We start from the raw sequence: 21,685 nt of genomic DNA on the forward strand, positions 1-21,685 counted from the left end.
TTAAGTTTATTCTTAGGTGTGTTATCTTTGGTTCAATAGTAAATGAGATTGCTTTCTTAATTTCTCTTTCTGTTGCTTCATTACCAGTAGGCTCATGGATTTCTGTATATTGATTTTGTATCCTGCAACCTTACAAAATTCATTCATCAGTTCTAGTAGTTTTTTGATAGAGTTTTTAGGGTTTTCTTTATATAGTATCACATCATCTGCAAATAGGGAAAGTTTTACTTCTTCCTTACAAATTTGAATGCCTTTTATTCATTCCTCTTGTCTAACTGATGTGGCCAGGAAGTACAGTACTATATCAAACAACAGTGGTGAGAGTGGACATCCTATCTTGTTCCTGATCTTAGAGAAAATGCTCTCAATTTTTCACCACTGAGTATAACATTCATTAGCTGTGGGGTTTTTTTTGTATATTATGCTGAAGTATGTTTCCTCTAATCCTAATTTTTGAGAGATTTTATCAGGAATGGATGTTATATTTTGTCAAATGCTTTTTATGCATCTATTAATATGATCATATGATTTTTATCCCTTCTTTTATTGATGTGATGTATCCCATTGATTTGCAAATATTGAACCACACTTGCATTTCAGTAGTAAATCTCATCTGATTATGGGGAAAGATTTTTAAAATGTATTGTTGGATTCTGTTTACTAGTATTTTGTTGAGGATTTTTGGCACCTATGTTCATCAGAGATACTGACCTGTAGTTCTCTTTTTTTGTAATGACTTTATCTGATTTTGGTATCAATAGAATAATGGCTTCATACAACGACTTAGGGAATTTTCCTTCCTCTTCTATTTTGTGGAATAGTTTGAGAAGAATAGGTATTAACTCTTCTTTAAATGTTTTGTGGAATTCACCTGTAAAGTCATCGGGCCCTGGACTTTTGTTTACTGGGAGTTTTTTCATTACTGATTCAATTTCATTGCTGGTAATTGGTCTGTTTAAATTTTCTATTTCTTCCTGATTCAATTTAGGAAGGCTATATGTCTCTAGAAATGTATTCATTTTTCCTAGGCTGTCCAGTTTGCTAGCATAGAATTTTTCATAATATTGTTATAATTTTTTTGTATTTCTGTGGTGTCAGTTGTTATTTCTCTCCTTTCTAATTTTATTTGAATCGTTTTTTGGGGGGTCTGGCTAAAGTTTAATCAATTTTATTGGTAAGTCTAAAGTCTGGCTAGAGGTTTATCAATTTTATTGATCTTTTCAAAGAACCAGCTCCTGGTTTCATTGACCTGTTCTATTTTTTGTTGTTGTTGTTTCTATCTTGTTTATTTCTGCTCTAATCTTTATTATTTCCTTCCTTCTGCTGGTTTTGGGTTTTGCTCATTATACTTTTTCTAGTTCCTTTAGATATAAGGTTAGGTTGTTTATTTGGGACTTTCCTTGCTTCTTGAGGTGGGCCTGTATTGCTATAAACTTCCCTTTAAGAACAGCCTTTGCTGTATCCCAAATATTTTGGACCATTGTATTTTCATTTTCATTTGTCTACATGTATTTTCTGATTTTCTCTTTGGTTTCTTGGTTTACCCATTCATTGTTTAGTAGCATATTATTAAACCTCTGTGTATTTGTGTGCTTTCTATATTTCTTCTTGTGGTTGATTTCTAGGTTCAGAAAAGATGCATGACCTGATGTCAGTCTTTTTGAATTTGTTTAGACTTGTTTTGTGGCCTAATATGTTACCTATTTTGGAGCACATTTCATGTGCACCTGAAAAGAATGTGCATTCTACTGTTTTAGGATGGAATGTTCTGAATATGTATGTTAGATCCATCTGGTCTGGTGTGTCATTCAAAGCCACTGTTTCCTTGTTGATGTTCTGCTTGGATGATCTATCCATTGATGTAAGTAGGATGTTAAAGTCCCCTACTTCTATTGTATTACTATCGATTAGTTCCTTTATATTTGTTATTAACTGCTTGTATTTGGGTGATCCCATGTTGGGTGCATAAATATTTACAATTTTTGTATCTTCCTTTTAGATTGTACTGTTTATGATTATAATGTATCCTTCTCTGTCCTTAGTTATAGTCTTTGTTCTTTTTTTTATATAGTCTTTGTTCTAATGTCTGCTTTGTCTGACATAAGTATTGCTACTTTAGCTTTCATTTTACTTCCATTTGGATGATAAATGTTTCTCCATCCCTTCACTTTAGTCTGTGTGTGTCTTTAGATATGAAATAAGTCTCTTACAGGCAGCATATAGATAAATCTTTTTTTAAAAAATCTACTCCATCACCCTATGTATTTTGATTGGAGCATTTAGTCTATTTACATTCAAAGTAATTATTGATCTGTGTATATTTATTGCCATTTTGTTACTTGTTTTATGGTTGCTATTGTAATCACTCCTGTGCTTTTCTTCTTGTTTTTTTTTTTTTTTCTCTCATGATTAGTTGTATGTCTTTAGTAAAATACTTGGATTCTTTATTCTTTTTATTTTGCATATCAATTACTGTTTTTTGATTTGTGGTCACCATTCAGTTTATATATAACAGCCTATATTTAGCTGATGTTAAATATATCAACTTAATTTTGAACTCATTCTTTCCTCCTCTCCCATTCACGTATCAGATATTTGGTATCATTATTTTACATCCTTTTATTTTGTGCTTCTCTTGACCAATATTTACAGATATACTTAATAATTTTTTTTTTTTTGCTTTTGTGCTTCCTGTTTTTCTTACTCTTACTTGTAGTTTTTGTTTTCTACTCACAGACTCTCTCTTAATATTTCTTGTAAGGCTGGTTTTGTGGTCATGAATTCAATTAATTTTTGTTTGTCTGGGAAATTCTTTATTTCTCCTATTCTGAATGATAGCCTTGTTGGATATTCTTGGCTGCAAATTTTTCCCTTTAAAAACTTTGAATATACTGTGCCACTTTTTACTAGCCTGCCAAAGTTTCTGCTGAAAAATCAGCTATCAAGCTGATAGCCTTATGGAGTTTCCATTGTATGTAACTGCCTTCTTTTCCCTTGCAACCTTTAAAATTCTTTCTTTATCACTATGTTTTGCCATTTTAATTACTATGTACCTTGGTGTGGACCTCCTTGGGTTGAGTTTGTTGGGGGGGATCTCTGTGCCAATTGAATCTGGATTTCTGTTTCCCTCCCCATATTCACAGCCACATGTAACTACTGAACACGTGATATATGGTTAGTGTACGGTATGAATATTTTCTTTTATTTAACTTTGAATAATTTTATTTAAGTTGAAATAATCACATGTGGCTACTGGCTACCAAATACAATAACATAACAAAGAGGAGAGCTAAATGGTGAGCTTTCTGGTCCTTAGAAAACAAATCTTGAACTAATTGCTTTTAGTGCATATTTTTAATTCTCAAAAAAAAAAAAAAAAGGCAAGGATAGGTAGTTTGATGATTTGAGAACCCCAGACAATTCCATATTCTTTTTGTTCTCGACAACTCCATCTTTGTCCCCCACTAAAACATTTATTAATTGCAGACATGCTTAGTAGAAGTGAATAGCCTCACTTTCAAATGCTTTTTCTATCCCTTTTTCCTAGGGGTAGAAGGATCAAAATTATATTGGCAAAAAGGAAAAAGAAAGAAAAATAGATAAGAAGGAAAAAGAAACAAAAAGGAGAGAAGTACTTTGGAAAGCTGAGCAGTTGTGGTATCAACTCCCAATAGTCAGAGGGTCTGCTTCCCATTGGCAAGTTCAGTCCAACCACTCCATCTGGGCACCTGGACAGAGGGCTGCTAATGGAGGACTTACCGTGATGGAGGACTTCCCTGCTGTGTTCCCATGCTTCAACAAGGATTTAGACAGTTTTCTCTGGGAAACGATCTACATAAAAGGAAATAAAAGATGGAGATATTAGTTATATGATTGTAGGTCTACTTTTTAATTTTTCCTTTTTAAACTACATTCACAACTCTACTTGAAATTGTAAAACTATGTCTACTTATTTTCTAGAGTTTCTCCATGAACCTCTCCTAAATATAAGTTATTATCTTCTTTTTTCTTACAGTATGTGATATAAAAGAGTGAAGGCATGAGAAATTACAGATGATTCAGTCAATTAGCAGGTGGCTTAATCTGAAGTATTACAACAAAGTTATATGGGAAATGTTGAACAGGTATATTATAATAAAACAGATAAAATTTCAAAATGATCCCAAATGGCACTAAAACCTCTGTGCAATGTGGGGGATAGGCTACAGGGAGGAAAAGAAACCCAAGGTCTAAATATACACTTCTATATCTATAATCTCTAGGGTTCTATTTTTAATATAGTCATTAGGAAGCTTTAAAGTCAAACATTAAGAAACTGATGCCCAGACAAGCCAAAAGGAGTAATTGAGGTCCTTTTCATGATTCAGTGTCAATGCACAACATGCAATGACAACTAAAGTTGCTATTATATTGGGAGCTATTCTAAACAGAACTTGGCCCACACCCTCTTTTTTCCTTTTTTTGAAGGAAATGTATGGCAAGGCATTGAGGTCCTGATGGTGATGCAGCCCATAATTCTCAAAGGAGAAAAGGCTTAAAAGAATCAAATGACAGCTGTGCTCTTGCTGAGGGAGAACAAAGTCACACCTTGCAATAGACAGCTTCTCTCTAAGATGGCTCTCAATGGTCCTATTCATGCCATTGTGCAATTCTCTCTCCTTGAGTGTGGGATGGATCTAATAACTTGCCTCTAATAAATAGAATACCAGAAAAGTGATGGTATTCTTTTTGAGATTAGGTTACAAAATGAATCTGACTTTCTTCTTGATTTTCTTTTCTTTTCTTTTCTTTTCTTTTCTTTTCTTTTCTTTTCTTTTCTTTTCTTTTCTTTTTTCTTTCTTTTCTTTTCTTTTCTTTCTTTTCTTTTTTTTTTTCTTATCATCATTTCTTATTCTTCTCTCTCAGAGCCCTTGCACTGAGGGAAACAAGTTGCAATGTTGTACGTAGCCCTACAGAGTAGCTCAGATGGCAAGGAATTGATGTCTCCAGCCAACAGCCAGTGAGAACCAGAGGACTGTCAACAGGCCCATGATGAGTTTGGAAACTGGTCTTCTCCCAAGTTGAGCTCTTAGATAACTTCACCTTGACAGCAGCCTTGTGAGAGACCCTGATCCAAAGGACAGAGCCACCCTATCTTCTGGTTCTGTGAGATCATAAATGCTGGGTTTTTTAAAGCTGTCAAGTTTAAGAATAATTTTTTTATGTAGCAATAGGTAAAAATATACATATTACTTACAGAATGGGAAAAGAAATCACTGTAAAATGTAGGGAGACAAATCCATTCTCTGATATCCTTATATCTTTTTGTGTCCGTGTTAGAGCAATGAAAATACTAAGAGTGTACTAGTGTCTAATGCAAAAAGTTCACAGAACTTTCCTAAGCCAAGCAGATTTAAAGATCCTGATTCTCAATTGGCAATATGAAGAGAAAAGAGTATTTCTGTAAGAAATCACCTGGTTACTAATGATGATGATGATGATGATGATGATGATGATGGTAATGATGCAATGGGAACTCCCATTTAAGGAGTACATATTCCCAAAATATTTACTTAGCTTTCACTATATGCCAGCCTTGGTGCTAGGCCCTAAGAATAGCGGTAAGAAAAGTCAGATGCAATATTTGACCTCAAGGAACTTACATTCTAGTGGCAGAGATAAGACAAATAAACAAATATAACTCATCACAAAAGAGAGATGCATTAGCTGTGATGAGAACAATAAATGGATTGATGGTGGGATGGATGAGTAGACCATTTCAGAATCTTTTGCAGTATTCCAGGCAAGAGATGGTGGTGGTCATGGAAATGGAGAGAAGAGGGAGGAATTTGGAAATGGACTGAATATGAAGAAAGAGGGAGGTATGATAAATGATAAATGCATCATTGGATTAAGTGGTTGTGCCATTCATTGAAATAAGGGACACTAGACGAGGACATTAAATTTGGGGAGCAAAGAATATGTATTCAGGTTTGGGCAGAAAACAGACTGGAGTAGGCTGAAGAGGAGAGAAAGAGGGAAGGAAATGGAGCAAACACATGAAGACAATTCTTTCACTAAGTCTAGCTATAAAGTAAGGTAGAGAGAATAGAATCTGAAAGAAATGAGAAATTGAATAACGTTGTTGTTTTAGTGGTCACTTTAATGTTAATTTTATTTCCCCCCAAATTTGGTATTATTAATTTTCTTTTATAGGTGACAAAAATAGGGCACAGAGAGTTTAAGTAACTTTTCCAAAGCCACAGGGCTAAAAGATAGTGTGGCAGAGATTTGAACAAGGGTCAGACTCCATAAATTGATCTCTAGCTTCATTTGACTGGCTCTCATGAAACAGATTCAGAAAATTTTCACTGCTGGATTTGCATTCTGTGTTTGCTTTCAAGCCCTGGATCTCATGTTTGTGTGCCTAACCCTCAATATGTAAACATGAAGAAGATTGTAAAGAAATGATTAAGTTAAAAAACAAAAAAAAATTTTTTTTTAATTTTTTAAAGAAATGATTAAGTTAAACCTCAAGAATGGAGAATTCTGAAGACACTGGCTTTGGTTAAGGGCAGTATAGCATAATGATTAAGAACATAGTTGTTGGCTTTTTAAAATTCACAGCTGGCTATCAATAAAATTACATGAAAACATTTCAGATGATAAAGGAATTGACATTCCTTCCTATAATTACTTCTGAATTTAAATTCCTCATATTTTCCCACCCTATTTTCCCACCCTACTCATTAAGAAAGTTCCAGTAATTCTTCTGTAGTCAGAATCATTATCCCCACTCCCTCCCCATTCACAGATTATCACTGGTTTTAGAAAGGCTACCATTTCTTAGAAAAATGTAGACATCATTTTTGAACTTGAGATGAACCAAAACCCAGAAGAAACACAGGAAACAAGGAGCAAAGGGACATTAGGAACACTTTACAGTTTCTCTCCAGGGGGTTTTCAGCAAGGAGGAATAGGATAAACACATGAATAAATGACAAAACAAGGGTCACTGGTAAGTAGCAACCAGGCCAACATCTAGCTAAAGTAAAGAAAGGCAAATACTCTATTTCCCAAGTAAATTTGGCCTCCAAAATACTTCCGTCCATAGTCACTATTTCATTCATTTTGGTATCCTACCCTTATGACTCCAAGTGACCCCAACAATGCTCTCAGCATTGTGAAAACCCACTCATTGGATTACTAGGTGTGGGTATGGGTACACTGTCTTTACAGACTGTGTCTTCCAAGATCCACATTTTCATTCTTCAAGCAAGACCAAGGGAGACTTAACTTACAAGCACTCCAATAGTCACATTCTCTTTCCTCACTCTTATCTAGAAATGCCAACATTCCCATTTGTTGTGTGTGAAGAGAATGCTATTGTGTTCCAGCTCCTGACTTTTGTTCATGCTAAGAAGATAATCAATCTCCCTAGAAATATTCCTTCATGCATTTGGGTATAAAATGGCTACTCAAGGAGGCAATCAAACAAACTTATTTTATAGCCCCCAGCCCCTCATCTCCAAAGAATGAGTAATAATTAGGGTTTCAAGGCTTTCATTGTAATAAAGATCGACAAACAATGATCTTGCCATTCTTAGGACTGTTGTGCAAAAGTGGTGGGGATGGCCAGCTGTGTCAGTGATTTATAGAGAAAAGGCTATTTGTTGCAAATCCCACTTCTCATGTAGGCTCTCTTGCAGCTGAGGTGACTGCATCAGGCTCATAAAGGCCTTAGATCTTGTCAGAGGACATTTGAGGCCAAAAAACAGCCAGCTCTGCCTGGCAAGAGGATATACTTGTTAGAAGTCCTCTAATTTAAGTAATATGCCCGACAGAGAATTTAAATCCATAGATCATAAGGATTACTCACTGGACTTGAGAAAAGAGTGGAAGACCTGAGGGAGGCCCTTACTACCGTGATAAGAAATAACATAGCAGAGATAAAGGGCTCACTGAATGAATTGAAAACATGCTTGATGGAAGGAACAGCAGGATGGAAGAAGCAGAGGGATGAATTAATGACCTAGAAGAGAGAGTAATGGAAATAATCAGGTTGAACAAGAGAGAGAAAAGAATTATACAAAATGAGAACAAGCTTAGAGAGAATTCAGTGACTCCAGCAAAGGTAATAACATTCATATTATAGGACTCCCAAAAGAAGAAGAGAGAGAAAAGGAGGCAGAAAATATATTTGAAGAAACAATAGCTGAAAACTTTCCTAATCTGGGGAAGGAAACAGCTATCCAGATCCAAGAGGCATAGAGAACTCCCACAAAAATCAACAAAAGCAGACCCACATGAAGACATATTGAAATTAAATTTGCAAAATATAGTGATAAAGAAAAAATATAGAGGCAGCAAGACCAAAGAAGTCAGTAACTTACAAGGGGAAAATCCATAAGGCTAGTGGAATATTTTTCAACAGAAACTTTGCAAGCTAGAAGAGAGTGGCATGATATATTCAAAATGATGAATGGGAAAAAACTGCAGCCAAGAATATTCTATTCATTAAGGCTATATAGTATAGAAGGAGAAATAAAGAGTTTCCCAGAAAAACAAAAACTAAAGGAGTTTATGACCATTAACCCAGCCCTACAAGAAATATTAAAGAGTGGAAAGAAGAGAAAAAAGATACAGTATCAAGGAAGGAAACACAAAAGCAGTAAAAATGAATATTTCTGTAAAAAAATCAGTTAAGGAACTCACCAAAAGGATATAAAATATAATAAATCGTATCTAAAATATGAAGAGGAGTGGAGAAAGAATGGGATCAAACTTTAATGACCATTAACCTAATATAGACTGCTATATGCAGAAGAAGTTATATACAAACATAATGGTAACAATATATAAACAATACAATAAAACCATAAATAAACAATAAAAACCATAATAAATATGCAAAGAATAAAGAGAAAGAAATCCAAGTATATCATTAAAAAAAAGCAGCAAAACATGGAAGAGAGAAAGACAAGAATCAGTAAATCTTCAGAAACAACTAACAAAACAAGTAATAAAGTGGCAATAAGTACATCTCTATCATTAATTACTTGGAATATAAGTGTACTAAGCACTCCAATCAAAAGACAGAGGATGACAGAATGGATAAAAAAACAAGAATCCTCTATATGCTGCCTACCGGAACTCATTTTAGACTAAAGATAGAAGCTCTCTAATTTGATTCTTTTCCACCCTACAGTGGGGTCATAATTGCAAACCTTACCATTCAACAAAAAGGTGAAGTATAGGGGGAGGAAATAGAAGTTGAAACATTCTTTTTAGCAAAGTTGGACCAGAAGGACATCAGTGCCATGTGTGCTCTGCATTTACAGATGGATCAGGGGAGGAAGTGCTTCTTTCCTTGTGAAGTGGAAAATATTCTAACAGCATGGGTCCTCATTTTTTCAGGAAAGTCCACTGTTTCATTTGGGTGAACAGTAACAAAGCCAGGAGAATAAAAAGTACTTTGGCCAATATTTCAACAAGTGTACATTCAACTGAACTTTCTTTCAAAGTCTTTTAAAACAGTCATTCTGGGATGCCTGGGTGGCTTAGTGGTTAAACCTCCCTTTGGCTCAGGGTGTGATCCTGGAGTCGTGGGATTGAGTCCCACATGGGGCTCCCTGTATGGAGCCTGCTTCTCCCTTTGCCTCTCTCTGTCTCTGTCTCTTATGAATAAATAAAGTCTTAAAAAAATAAAACAGTAATTCTGGGGACTAGATAGTCATTTTTTGTGAGACTGCTTTTACTGAAAATGTCTTCAGATTCTCTTTTGAAATTTCTTTAAGACTCTGTTGTAACAAAAAACATTTACTGAACAACTTCCCTGTGCCAGGCACTGTTCTGAGGCTATAGTGGTGAACAGATGAGAAACCTCCTTACAGTATTTGACAGTCACATCTCTGGTCTGAATCAGAATTGATTACCTCCAAAGCATGTATCAGAGAACTTTTATTTCTTAAAAGGAAAGTACATACAACAAGAAAAAACTCTGTGGAAGTAAGTCTGGAAATCACAGGATCAGAAAAAGTTTGATAGCTCAACTGCAGGACATCAACAAAGCTTTATTTTCAAATGCCCCTGAGTACATCCAGGTAAGAAATATTTCTTACACTTGCCTGATACCACAACCTTTAGTCAAGGAGCATCTCTAGTTTTGCAAACTAGCAATTACTATGACCACCACTACAGAAAACACCCAAAGTTTCCTGATGGCTCACTAGCAGAGAGAGAAGACATGCCCAGATCCTCTCAGGCTTTACTACTGCAAAGCTGGCAGCACTTCCCACAACTGGCATTGGCATCTCCTTGCCTAAAGATTTTTTTTGGTATCCTTGCCTGTTGTCTACAGGTGCGGCAGGCTGAAAGTGAGGAGGATTAATACCCTTGGCAGTGAACGTCAACCAATGACTGATGGACTTTGGTACAGAAATCCCCCAGTTCTTTTGTCCCAGGGAGGTGGGGGTGACTCTGTGGTATCTGTTCTACATAGGCACTGTGTTTCCCATCTGGGATGAAGCTCTAGTTGTTCCAGTGGTGATTTGTTAGACAATGCACCCTTTACTTTTGGCTACTTCTCCTTTCCTGTGTCACTTCTCCACTCTCCTTTTGATTTTTCCTTCACCTCCCAAATAATCTACTTGCTCTCGAGTCTTTGTCTGCTTCTGGGAAAGACAACCCAAACTTTTCCTCTGTGCTAGATAACGTGTTGAGTGCTTCACACATGTTATCTCTTTGCTGTCATTTAATGATCAACACTCTTTCTTCCCCCAAGCAATTGGAATGACAGAGGCAAGGCTTGGAGAAAATACGGAGTTTTATCTAAGGTCACATAATGTTATGGGCTAAATTGTGTCCTCTCAAAATTCATATGTTCAAGTCCTAAACCACAAAGTGCTTGTATTTGGAGGTAGGGACTTTAAAGGGATAATTAAGGTTAGATGAGGGTGGAGCCCCCCCTCATTTAGGGGGAGCTCCCCTAATCCCATAGCACTAGTGTCCTTATAAGAAGAGGAAGATATATTGGAGAACTTTCTCTCTCTGCATATGTACACAGAAGAAAGGCTATGTGAGGCCATAGAACACAACTGCTTGTAAGTCAGCAAAAGAGGCCTCACCACAAACCAACCCTGCTGTCACCTTTATCTTGGAAGCCAGTCTCCAGAATTATGGTAAAATAAATGTCTGTTGTTTAAGACACCAGTCAGTGGTATTCTGTTATGGCAGCTCTAACAAGCTAAAATACACATACCTCATAATAGTTGAAGCCAGGATTCATTCCTTCATTGAATAAATATATGTTGAATATTATGTGATGGGCATTGAAAATATAGTGAAGACACAAGGCAGGCAGGGGCACTGCCCTCTCAGAAATAGCCACACAATACACATGACAAATTTGCAAGGAGTAGCAAAATCATGCCATGAAGTAAGACAGGCCTGATCCAGGAGGTCAGGTAAGGCATTTCTGAAGAAACTACTCCTGACCTGAGAGCTTCTGGAAGAGAACTGAAGAGTCAAAGAGGGGAGGGATGATGCTCTGAGTGGCAGGAACTGTAGGTCAGAAGGGCATGAGTATGAGGAGACTGGTGAGTATGAAGACAGAAAGAAGACCTTTAATTTATAGAGACTAGGCTCTTGATGGCTTTGCACTCTGACACCAAGTGCTTTAGCATTCTTGGCTTATGGTAGGCTAAAAAATGACCCCCCCAAAGATATTCAGACCCTAATTCCTAATATCTCTGTATATTACCTTATATGGCAAAAAAAAAAAAAGTCTTCATAGCTGTAATTAAGTTAAGGATCTTAAAATGGGTAGATTATTGTGGATGGACCCTAATGCAATCCCAGTGTCCTTATAAGAGAGAACCAGGGGATGGGGAATATGATAACACACACTCAGAAGAGAAAAAACCATTAAGATGGAGTGGGGAGAGATATGAAGACACTAGACATTGGACCCTGGACATTTGGAGTCATGTGACCACAAGCTAAGGAATGCTGGCAGCCACCAGAGGTTGGGGAAGGCAAGGAATGGATTTTTCCCTAAAGCTTTCAGAAAGAACATAACTCTGCTGACACCTTGATTTCAGACTTCTGTCTCTCCAGAACTGTGAGAGAATATAATTGTACTATTGTAAGCCACCATGTTTGTGACAATTTGTAATTATAAACACAGAGAACTAATGGATGGAGTTAGCCCATGATCAGGTTCAAAGTTCAGGAAAGGATGCAATGATGCCTTAGTGATGACTCATTTTAGGTAATCCCCACCTATCCATTTTCCTCCCCAGGACTTCTGGGCAATATCATTTCAGCTGGTAGAAATCAGACCTGCTCAAGATATAGATTATGCTAGAAGGGATTTCTCTTGTTGTTCTCCCTCCATTTCCTGGTTGTCTTGTTCCCACTGCTGACCTAAAGGACCCACAATCTTGTCCAAACAGAGTAACTCCTGAGATCTTTGGCCTCTCCTATGCACTAAATGAAAAAACCTTCAACAAGTGTGCTTTTCCTTATGCTATTCCCTCTGCCTAGGATGACTCATACCCTCTCTCCTCAGCTAGCAAATCGTATTCATTTTTCAAGACCTACATTAGAAGTTTTCATTAGTTGCTGTGTAGGAGGCAAGTGGTCACCTGTGGGACATAGAAGAGCTTCTCCTTGGCTCTTTATGTTTGACATCCCTACCTTAACCTACCTAGCACCTTCCAGCAACACCAGCAGCCACATGGCCTGGGAATTTGTCAGAAATGCAGAATCTAAGGCCTACCCCACACATTCTGAATCAGAATGTGAATTTCAATGAGATCCTCAGGTGATTTGCATGCATATTAAAGTTGAGAAGCACTGGGCTAGAAAGTGAGAATTGAATGTAGACAGTTTTATTACAATACAATCAGATTTTAAAGATTTGGAAAAGGGCTTTTAAATTAATCTATTCTGATGATTTAGACTTTCATTAATGGGCAAAGTTGTAGGAACGAAGAAAGGTACATGCTGAAGCTTTATCAGCCATTCAGGGGAGAGGACATGTGACATGCGTGTGTGCATACATTTTATGTAAATTCAGTACAGTCCTTGCTTCCCCAGGGGAGATCTACAGAAGGAAAGCTCTGGGGTGAATGATTCAGAATGACAGGAGCAATGGGTGATCTACTGGTTTGGGCTTCTCATCTTAAGCTTTCTATTAAGCAGGATTCTAATTACTTCAAGTGTAATTACAGGCTTTACCCTTTCTCTGACTTCTTTAGCAAGGGATGGAGTGGAGAGAGAGTTTCAGAGCGGGATTTAGGACTGCTGTGTATTCCTTATCCACCTTTGCCTCTGATGATGAGGGTAAAGCCTCCTCCTCATCACAAGTGACCTGGCTCAGAGGCCACCCTCCCCAGCCCCCAGCCATACTACACGGCAATCAAGAGAAAGAGAAAGACCTGCCTTCTCCAAAGCAGCTCAGTGCCCAGGACAGAGCATTTTGTCAAGTCAAGGGTACCAGGCACCTTTTCAACCACCACATTTGGCAGTCTGTGACTTGTCTTCAATGAGGTTTGCAACCAAATTAGTAGTTCATGGGACAGAAGAGGATTGGAGAAATTCTTTGACCATTTCTAAGTGAAAGAAGCAAACTCCAACTTTGTGGTTGTCAGAGTATTTTTATTACTATTCAACAGGTGAAAGAACCAGAGGATCAAACATAACTAAGGTCACACAACTATTACAGTCATAATAAATACTGCTTCAAGAGTACTTAATAGGTGCCAGCTACTGCTCTAAACTACCTTATGTGTATTGATTTATTTCTCATGACAGCCCTATGAAGTAGTACCATATGCCCATTTATGGATGAGAACACTGGGTATAGAGAGTGTATTAGTTTGCTAGTGCTGCCATAATAAACTACCACAAACTTGGTGGCATAAAACAACAGAAATGTATTATCTCCTGGTTCTGGAGGGCAGAGGTCTGAAATCAAGCCATGTGGCCATATTCCCTCTGGAGTTCTTAAGGAGATTTCCAAAGCTTGTCTCTTCCAGTTTCTGGTACCTGCCATTGTTCCTTGACTTGTGGCTACATCCCTCTATTTCCTTCATGTGGTACTCTCCTTCCCCGTCTGGGTCTGTCCTCTGGTGCTTTTCTACAAGGACACTTATTATTGGATTTAGAGCCTACCTGGATACTCCTGGATGATCTCACCTTGAGATCCTTTACTTAATTAGATCTGCAAAGACTCTTTGTTTAAATAAAGTCACATTCACATATTATAGGGTTAGGATGTAGACTTACCTTTTTTGGGGCCACCATCTGGCCCACTACAGAGAGGCTAGGTAGTTTGTTCAAGGTCCTACAGCCAGAAAGCAGCAGAGTTGGGATTTGAATCTAGTTAGTCCAGCTCCATTCCCTTAACTGCAGTGGCAGTTGCTACCATGTTTCTATACACATATGTGGCACCTTGTGTCAAGGACCTTAAAATGTGTGCCTGAATATTCCACCGCTATTAATTTATTTTTAAAAAATCGGTATCAGAGAGCATGAGGATATATAAAACACAATGCTTATTTAAGGGCTGTTTATGATTGTGGAAAACTACAAACAGTCATAGTGTCCACTGTATGGGACACTTTACATGATTTACCTGGTTTTTGCTATCATGGAATACTGTGTAGCCCTTAAAACAGTTAATGTAGAAATACATACATTAACATGGAAAGACATTCATGATGTATTTTTATGAGAAAAAAGCAAGCAACAAAAGGTATGTATAAATGACCAAATGGTTATTTAAAAAAAGAACTATATGTATGTGCTTACATAGAAAAAATCTGGAAGAATATGAACCAGAATGTTTACTAGCTATCTCTCCATGTTGTGAAGAAGGATGGTTTTATTATTTATTATTTTTATGTATTTCTGAATAGTTGGGGTTTTTTAATTTTTAAAAACTTTTTATTTATTTATTTGACACAGAGATAGAGCCAGAGAGCACAAGTTGGGGGAATGGCAGAGAAGGAGAAGCAGGCTCCATCCCAGGATCCTGTGATCATGATCCAAACCGAAGGCAGGTGCTTAACCAGCTGAGCCACCCAGGTGTCCCTTTTTCTGAATAGTTTTTAAAATGGGCTTGTATTGCCTTTACATACAGAGAAACAATGAAGCCACTCCTTACAAATAATGAGGTGGAGGGATGGAAAATCTTGCTTGTTTTACAGGGAAGTTATGTGGAAGAAGTTCTTGCGTGTCTGGAAGAGCCTGAGATGTGGGCCCTGCCACAGAGTTGAGGGAGGGTCTCTGGAGCAAAAGTCTCTAGAAGTTGCCACAGTCCAATATCTGGTGTACCCGGGGACATAATGATTTAAACTCCCCACAGTTGTGGTGGACCCATAGGCATTCTTAACTTGCTCCTTACTAGCATTCCAAACCTTCTTGGGTCTCCTCTGTAATCAAAAGCATTACAAAGGACCAGAATCAGAGGGATGATGCAAGCTTTGTATCATCTTTCTTAGGGATCATTCTCTCAATCTTGCATCAAAAGTGCAGGCAGGGGCTCCTGGGTAGCTCAGTTGTTAAGAGTCCGACTCTTGATCTCAGCTTAGGTCTTGATCTTAGGGTTGTGAGGTCAAGCCCAGTGTTGGGCTCCACACTGGGCATAGCTCCTACTTAAAAAAAAAAAAAAGTACAGGCAAGTGTTGCAGACTGGCCAAGGTGTACAATTGCTCAGTAGTTGCAGTGGGGATGGTGTCTGGGAGTCAGGAGGTCTGGGTTTAACTCATGGCTCCTGCATTTAAAAATGGTGTGCACTTAAGCAAGTTACTTGAAGGTTCAAGTGGCTAACAGAAAATGAGGAAATAATGGTACTTTCCCCACAGGGCTTTTGTGAGGATTAAAGGAGATAATGTATGCAAAGTTTTCAGCATAAGGTCTGGCAGTACAATGTAAGAACAGCTGCTCTGCTTTCTGCCTGAAACTCTTTTCTGTATTTCTTCACATGGCTTGTACCCATACTTCATTCTCGTCTCTACTCAGAAAGGGCCCTCCCTGACTTTCCTATCTAAATTAGCACCCGCCCCCTGCCTACCACTCTCTATTCTTTATCCTGTTGGAGTTCCCTTCATAGCACTATCATTGTCTATTAGATTATGTAGGAATAGATAAACTCCATGAGAACAGGGCTTTATCCCCTTTGCTCTTGGCTGATGCCCTAGTGTTTAGAAGAGTGTCTGACATGTAATAGGTGCCCATTAAATGAATGAATAAATTCATACATAATTATTTGGATGAGTGAATAAATGTATATAAGCTTTTAAATTATTATTGCTAGCATTAAATGCATTATTCACTGAATGAATGCATACCAGTTATTTAAATCTGGTCGCTATCCTTAATTGGTATATGAACAATAGGTCCATGCCAAGGGAAGGATGAAGCCTAAACACTACAAGCTGCTCAGACTCTTTGGTCCAGGAATATTTCAGAGAAATACTAGTGGGGTGTCTATTTGCAGATGGATGTCACAGGTCTCCCTGAGCTGGGAGAAAGAGACTATTTAGATAAAGGAGTCAATTTAACAACTCATGAAAAAGGTTGCTTCCTTCTTGACCTTGGTTAGCAGTCTAACGATGATAGCATTTAGGGAGAATTGCTACCTCACTTTTTCCAATCTGCAAATGGTTGTAGAAATTGAATGTGGTGCAGTAGGCAATATGGTATAATGGGAAGGCAAGTACTGAAATCAGATCAACTCAGGTGTGAATCTTAGCTCTACAACTTGCTGTCAGCATGATCTTGGATGGATTAGTTGAGCTTGTACAGCTGAGTTCTTGATCTAACAAATGGAGAAGATACTGGCTTCATGTAACCTGGTATCTGGGATATTAAAAGGCCCCCAGAATATCAGTCTCTTCCTTGCAACTGACCACTAGTGAGAAAGTCAGTAGGAAGATTTGGGAGATCTGTAAAGGGATATAGACCTTTTTCTTCCTGAGTTGTCAAATGGAAGCCCAGAGGTAGTATACTTTAGGGGCTTGGGGGGAACCACTGAATACTCTGAATGTGACTCCAAATGCCTGTTGTTGCATCTTGACTTTGGCCCTAATGACACACATGTAATCTTGGCCTAGTGATGATAGCCATAAGGATGATGGTGATAATGTCATCAGCACCAAGCTCAGAAATGCCTGATACATGATTAGGACTTAGTAAATGTTAGCTACGGAGGTGATTTATTATCACGAAGGGACCAAAAGCTATATTGCCTAAACTTGGACAATTTGAAAATGAAAGGGGACAGTGTTAATAATTAAATCCTGGCAATGGGTATAAACTAGGATGACCTGGGCAAATGCAGTCATAGGTTACCGTAACGGTATCACAATACCTTACATGTAAGGATGAATCCCCCTCTCCTTGGAAGTAGTTAAGCAGAGGCTTAGAAGCACCAGAGAGCAGAATCCCACTCATCCAACAAAACTCAACCTTGCTTTTGTTTTCCTCCCCATTTCAAGCTTTTCTGATTCTACCGGAGTTCTGTCTGCAAATTTACTGTGATACAAATTTTCTTGGTTTGATTCTCACTGGGGAGAGAGAGGTTTGGAGCAATTCTACTCCCTTGTTTCCACCAACTGGCTTGGGAATATGTGCTGACCTAAGCCTCCAGTGGGCAGACGCCAAGGAAGTGTGGGTGAAGCACATTAATCAGCACACTCACGGTCTCACCTGACCTGCCCTCATGTACAGAGAAGCCCCAAAGGCTCACATTCCATCTAAAACAAAGTTAATGAATTCAGATCTGGTCTCATTTTGTCCTTGAATCTGAAACCAAGACATCTGGGAATGATTTTGTAACCCAAGCAGTTACTGTTTCTTCTCCCCTTAAACTTTATCAGGTTAATTCAACATAAAAAATTTTTCTTTCCCAAATTAGACTTGAACTGGAGATTCTAGGCTTTGGGGGAATGTCAGAACCTCTCTGCAGTTCCAATGATGCTTCCTTGACTTATTCCTTATTAGTGCTCCAAGCCCTCCATGGTCTCTTCTGTAATCAAAAATGGTATTACAGAAGATCATAGTCAGATTACCCAAGTGAACCTTCCTCCCTGTGGGAACTGGAGTGGGGTGGTGGGAATGAAGCCTTTACCTGAAGCGTCTGCAAAATGCTCACTCAAAAACATAACAGCATAGCTGCACAAATATCTTGCCCCAAAACCTTTCCCTCACACTTCCCAAAGTAGACTTCCTTATATATTCTAAAGTTCTCTGAAGTTTATCTATATAATACTTCTGCATCATAGTCATGACACAGAACTCATGAATATGAGTTCTCTGAAGTCAGAGTATAGGACTTATTATGATGTTTTTACTAACATTTATTGCAATTTTTTCTGCTTATAGAGGTGATATATATTCCTTTTAGAAAATACAGAAAAACATGGAGGTGACACTAAAAATCACTCACAATCCCACCTCCCTGCCATCACTGTTGTCATCTAAAAATACATCCTCCTAGTCTTTTGGCCTGGGAAGAAATGGGCACTTTAATAGCTAGTACCATATTTTTTTTTTAATTTTTAAAAAAATTTATTTATGATAGTCACACAGAGAGCGAGAGAGGCAGAGACACAGGCAGAGGGAGAAGCAGGCTCCATGCACCGGGAGCCCGATGTGGGATTCGATCCCGGGTCTCCAGGATCGCGCCCTGGGCCAAAGGCAGGCGCCAAACCGCTGCGCCACCCAGGGATCCCAGTACCATATTTTTTTCTCACCTTTGGGAGAGAAGACAAAAGAGAATTTAGTCTTCATATGGCTACAGTTGATATTCAGAAAAGTTTGTGAAATCAGTTACTAAATTTCATAAGCAGCCTAAATGAAAAGAAAAGCAGAAATCTTCACAAATTTTAAAATAATTGTACCATACTTTATAAAGAGTCTGAATACCTTATTTTTGGTAAGTAAAAATATTTACCAAAGAATTAACATTAGAGCTACTGTTCTATTTGGTGAATCAAATTTTTGGTAATTTGACTTCAGCGAATTGGCTGTTTGGCATATTGATAATTCAGTTCATGTGCTACAGTGTTTCATGCTTCAGGGCCAAGACAAGTACAGGACATTTTTATTTAAGGCACTTAGGATGCTGATAAGAAAGTACAGCAAGATAACTTTTATAGGAGAAAAGCAAAGGCCAGGTGGTGGAGAGAGCATTGCAAACACCATCAAGACAGGGTTCAGCTTGAATTTTTGAAGGTCAGTAGTTCTGAACTGTAGCAAAAAGGACTGGAATGAAAGCTGGCTGGAAACAAGCAAGAGTGGGTGCTGTGCTAGAGGTCCCAGGTGGCTGCCTTCAACTCAATTGGCGTATTTGGCTCCCTATGGGGAAACAGGCCCAGGGGAAATTGTGGGGTGAGCTGGGGGATGCGTGCCCCATTCTGTCCTGGCTTAAAGAGTTGGGATCGGCACAAACACCTAGAGTTGCTTTCAGCGGTGACACATCAGTTCTTTCAAATTCTCATCCATTTTCCTGATCTCTTGTTCTTTTCTCCTTACTCATTTGGAGCCAGTAGAGGTATCATATTACTGTCAATGTGTGGAACAGGGCTTGTAAACACAGGCCCATTTTAATTGCCACTAAATATATCTTTTAAAAACTATTTTTGAAATTAAGTAGACATGAGAAGGTGCTTTCCTGTGGGGCACTTAGGTGGGAACACAATGTGTGGCTGAATGACATCCATGACTTTGCAAGAAGGAAAGACCTCATACTAACAGATGATGTGAGAAGGGCCTAGGGGTGGGGAGGTCGGGGATGGAAACTATCCTGAAGAGAGATGAGAATGCAGGAGGGGATGCTTGTTTTCAGAGACAAGAGGAAGAAAGAGATGAATAAGAATCGCTGACTATTAAAACTGGAAGGAATTTAGAGATTAATCAGGACAAAACCTTCCCTTTATAGATGAGGTCACCATATCACCAAGAGGTAAGCAAACTGCCCAGTGTGACATAAGGAGTTGCTGGCAGATCCAGGACTCCAGGGCAGAACACCATAAAGGAGATTTAAAGGTACAAAAGGAAGACTCCAGACAAAGCAGAAAGATTTTCCTAGGATCCGAATTTTAGATTTGCTTGTCAGACAAACACAGAAAAAACAAAAAAAAAGGCAAGAATTAATGTTACTCTCCTTGGAGAACTGAGGGCTTGCTCACCAACAATCACCCTATGTGAATCCCACCTGCCTAAGTCAGTAAGCATGGAGAGACCACTTCCTGGGACTTCTCAGCCAGCCCACGGTAGCTGAGATGATGGTATTTATTTATGACATCATTTATCACTCATGTGGTTTCTGCCTGCAGTAATTCTGCAAAGTTAGGGAAAGCTTTTCATGTGAGAAGCAGAAGGGAAATGAGTTACCTGCTGTAATGTGTAAATTTAACTTCCCTGAGCCATCAATTTTATGCCATGAGAATATTAAATGTTATGAAACAAAATACCAACCTGTGGAATCTCAATGTGAGCATTTCAATGAGCTTGGATAGCACCTTCTGCACTGTTACATTTCCAGTGTCAACTGGTTGGGTCCAACCCATCCTGAAACCAAATTCCCACTGACCATTGACAACTTTTGATCTGCCAATCCTTTCAGGGGCCATTGTGGTTGATGTAATCCTAACATTCACCTGTATCAGGAAGGGAACCAGTGGTCCCGCTAAGAGGTCCATTCAACTACACTTAGCGGAGGGGAGTTAAGATCTTTAAGAAAGTAAATGCTAAATTCCTGTATGTGATCCTATGTAAAAATTATGAAGCAACTTTTTTCTGCTCTCTAGATGTTTTCTTTGTCCTCCTTAATTTCTCCAGACAATTGCCCTAAACATTAGTTCTTTCATAATTAAAACTAGTGATTCAGTGTCCAGGAGACTTATTAGCATTCCTCCTGCAAGACCCTGGGGGAGTTGGTTCTCAAACTGTGGCCCCCCACCAGCAGCATCCTCATCACCTGGCATCTTAGAAATGCAAATTATTGGGCTTTTTGCTAAATCCACTTAATTAGAAACTCTGAGGGTGGGGCCCAGCACTCTGGGTTTTAATAAGCCTCCAGGGATTCTGATTAGAGCTCAAGTTGGAGAACTGTTGCTCCGTGGGAAGGCAGTGCATGATTCCTCTCTCATGAATGAGGGTTCAGAGCTTCCCAGACTGCACAGGACTCCTTTATGGGATCATAGATTTCTCTGCCCTACTTATGATGACAGAAAGCAGGACATTCTTGGTTTTAACAGATGTCCTCTGTCCTCTAGGGGAAGAATTACATTAAAGTATAGCTACATGACAATGAAGAGAGGACAGTTGTAACTATACTCTGAGCCATGGAGAAGAGGAAATGCCCACAAGAAAAGCAATGATGAGACACCCAGGGAAGGTGGGGGGTGGTGTGCAATCACTGAATTTGAATTTGGTTAGTGGGTGCTCAACTCAGTTGAGGGTGAAAAGACCAGGAGGAGGCACTTTCTGGGTGTTGATTTTATAAGGTTCTGGTTTGGGGAGGTTGAAACATTGATACTATTTAAGAAACCATGCTGTATTTAGAGTAAATTCAGTATGCAGACCTGAAGGAAAGAAGACCAAGGTGGTTTTTCTTTTTTTTGCAAGACGATTCCTATGTTGTCTCTATCAGCTTCACATGAGGTAAACAAACAAACTTAAAAAAGAAACA

General features: G+C 38.5%; 1 protein-coding gene across 3 annotated transcripts in view; it reads right to left on the bottom strand.

The window, feature by feature from the left end:
• The window catches only part of CPNE4 (copine 4), a 670,646-nt gene that overhangs the window by 127,632 nt on the left and 521,329 nt on the right, over positions 1-21,685 (bottom strand). For all 3 annotated transcript variants that reach the window (XM_025448963.3, XM_025448965.3, XM_049099801.1), the window contains one exon: positions 3,760-3,831. In XM_025448963.3, coding sequence (XP_025304748.1) covers positions 3,760-3,831 — 72 coding nt within the window. The remainder of the gene's footprint in view (positions 1-3,759; positions 3,832-21,685) is intronic.

This window comes from Canis lupus, chromosome 23 (assembly GCF_003254725.2).
Source record: "Canis lupus dingo isolate Sandy chromosome 23, ASM325472v2, whole genome shotgun sequence".
NCBI classification, from domain to species: Eukaryota; Metazoa; Chordata; class Mammalia; order Carnivora; family Canidae; genus Canis; species Canis lupus.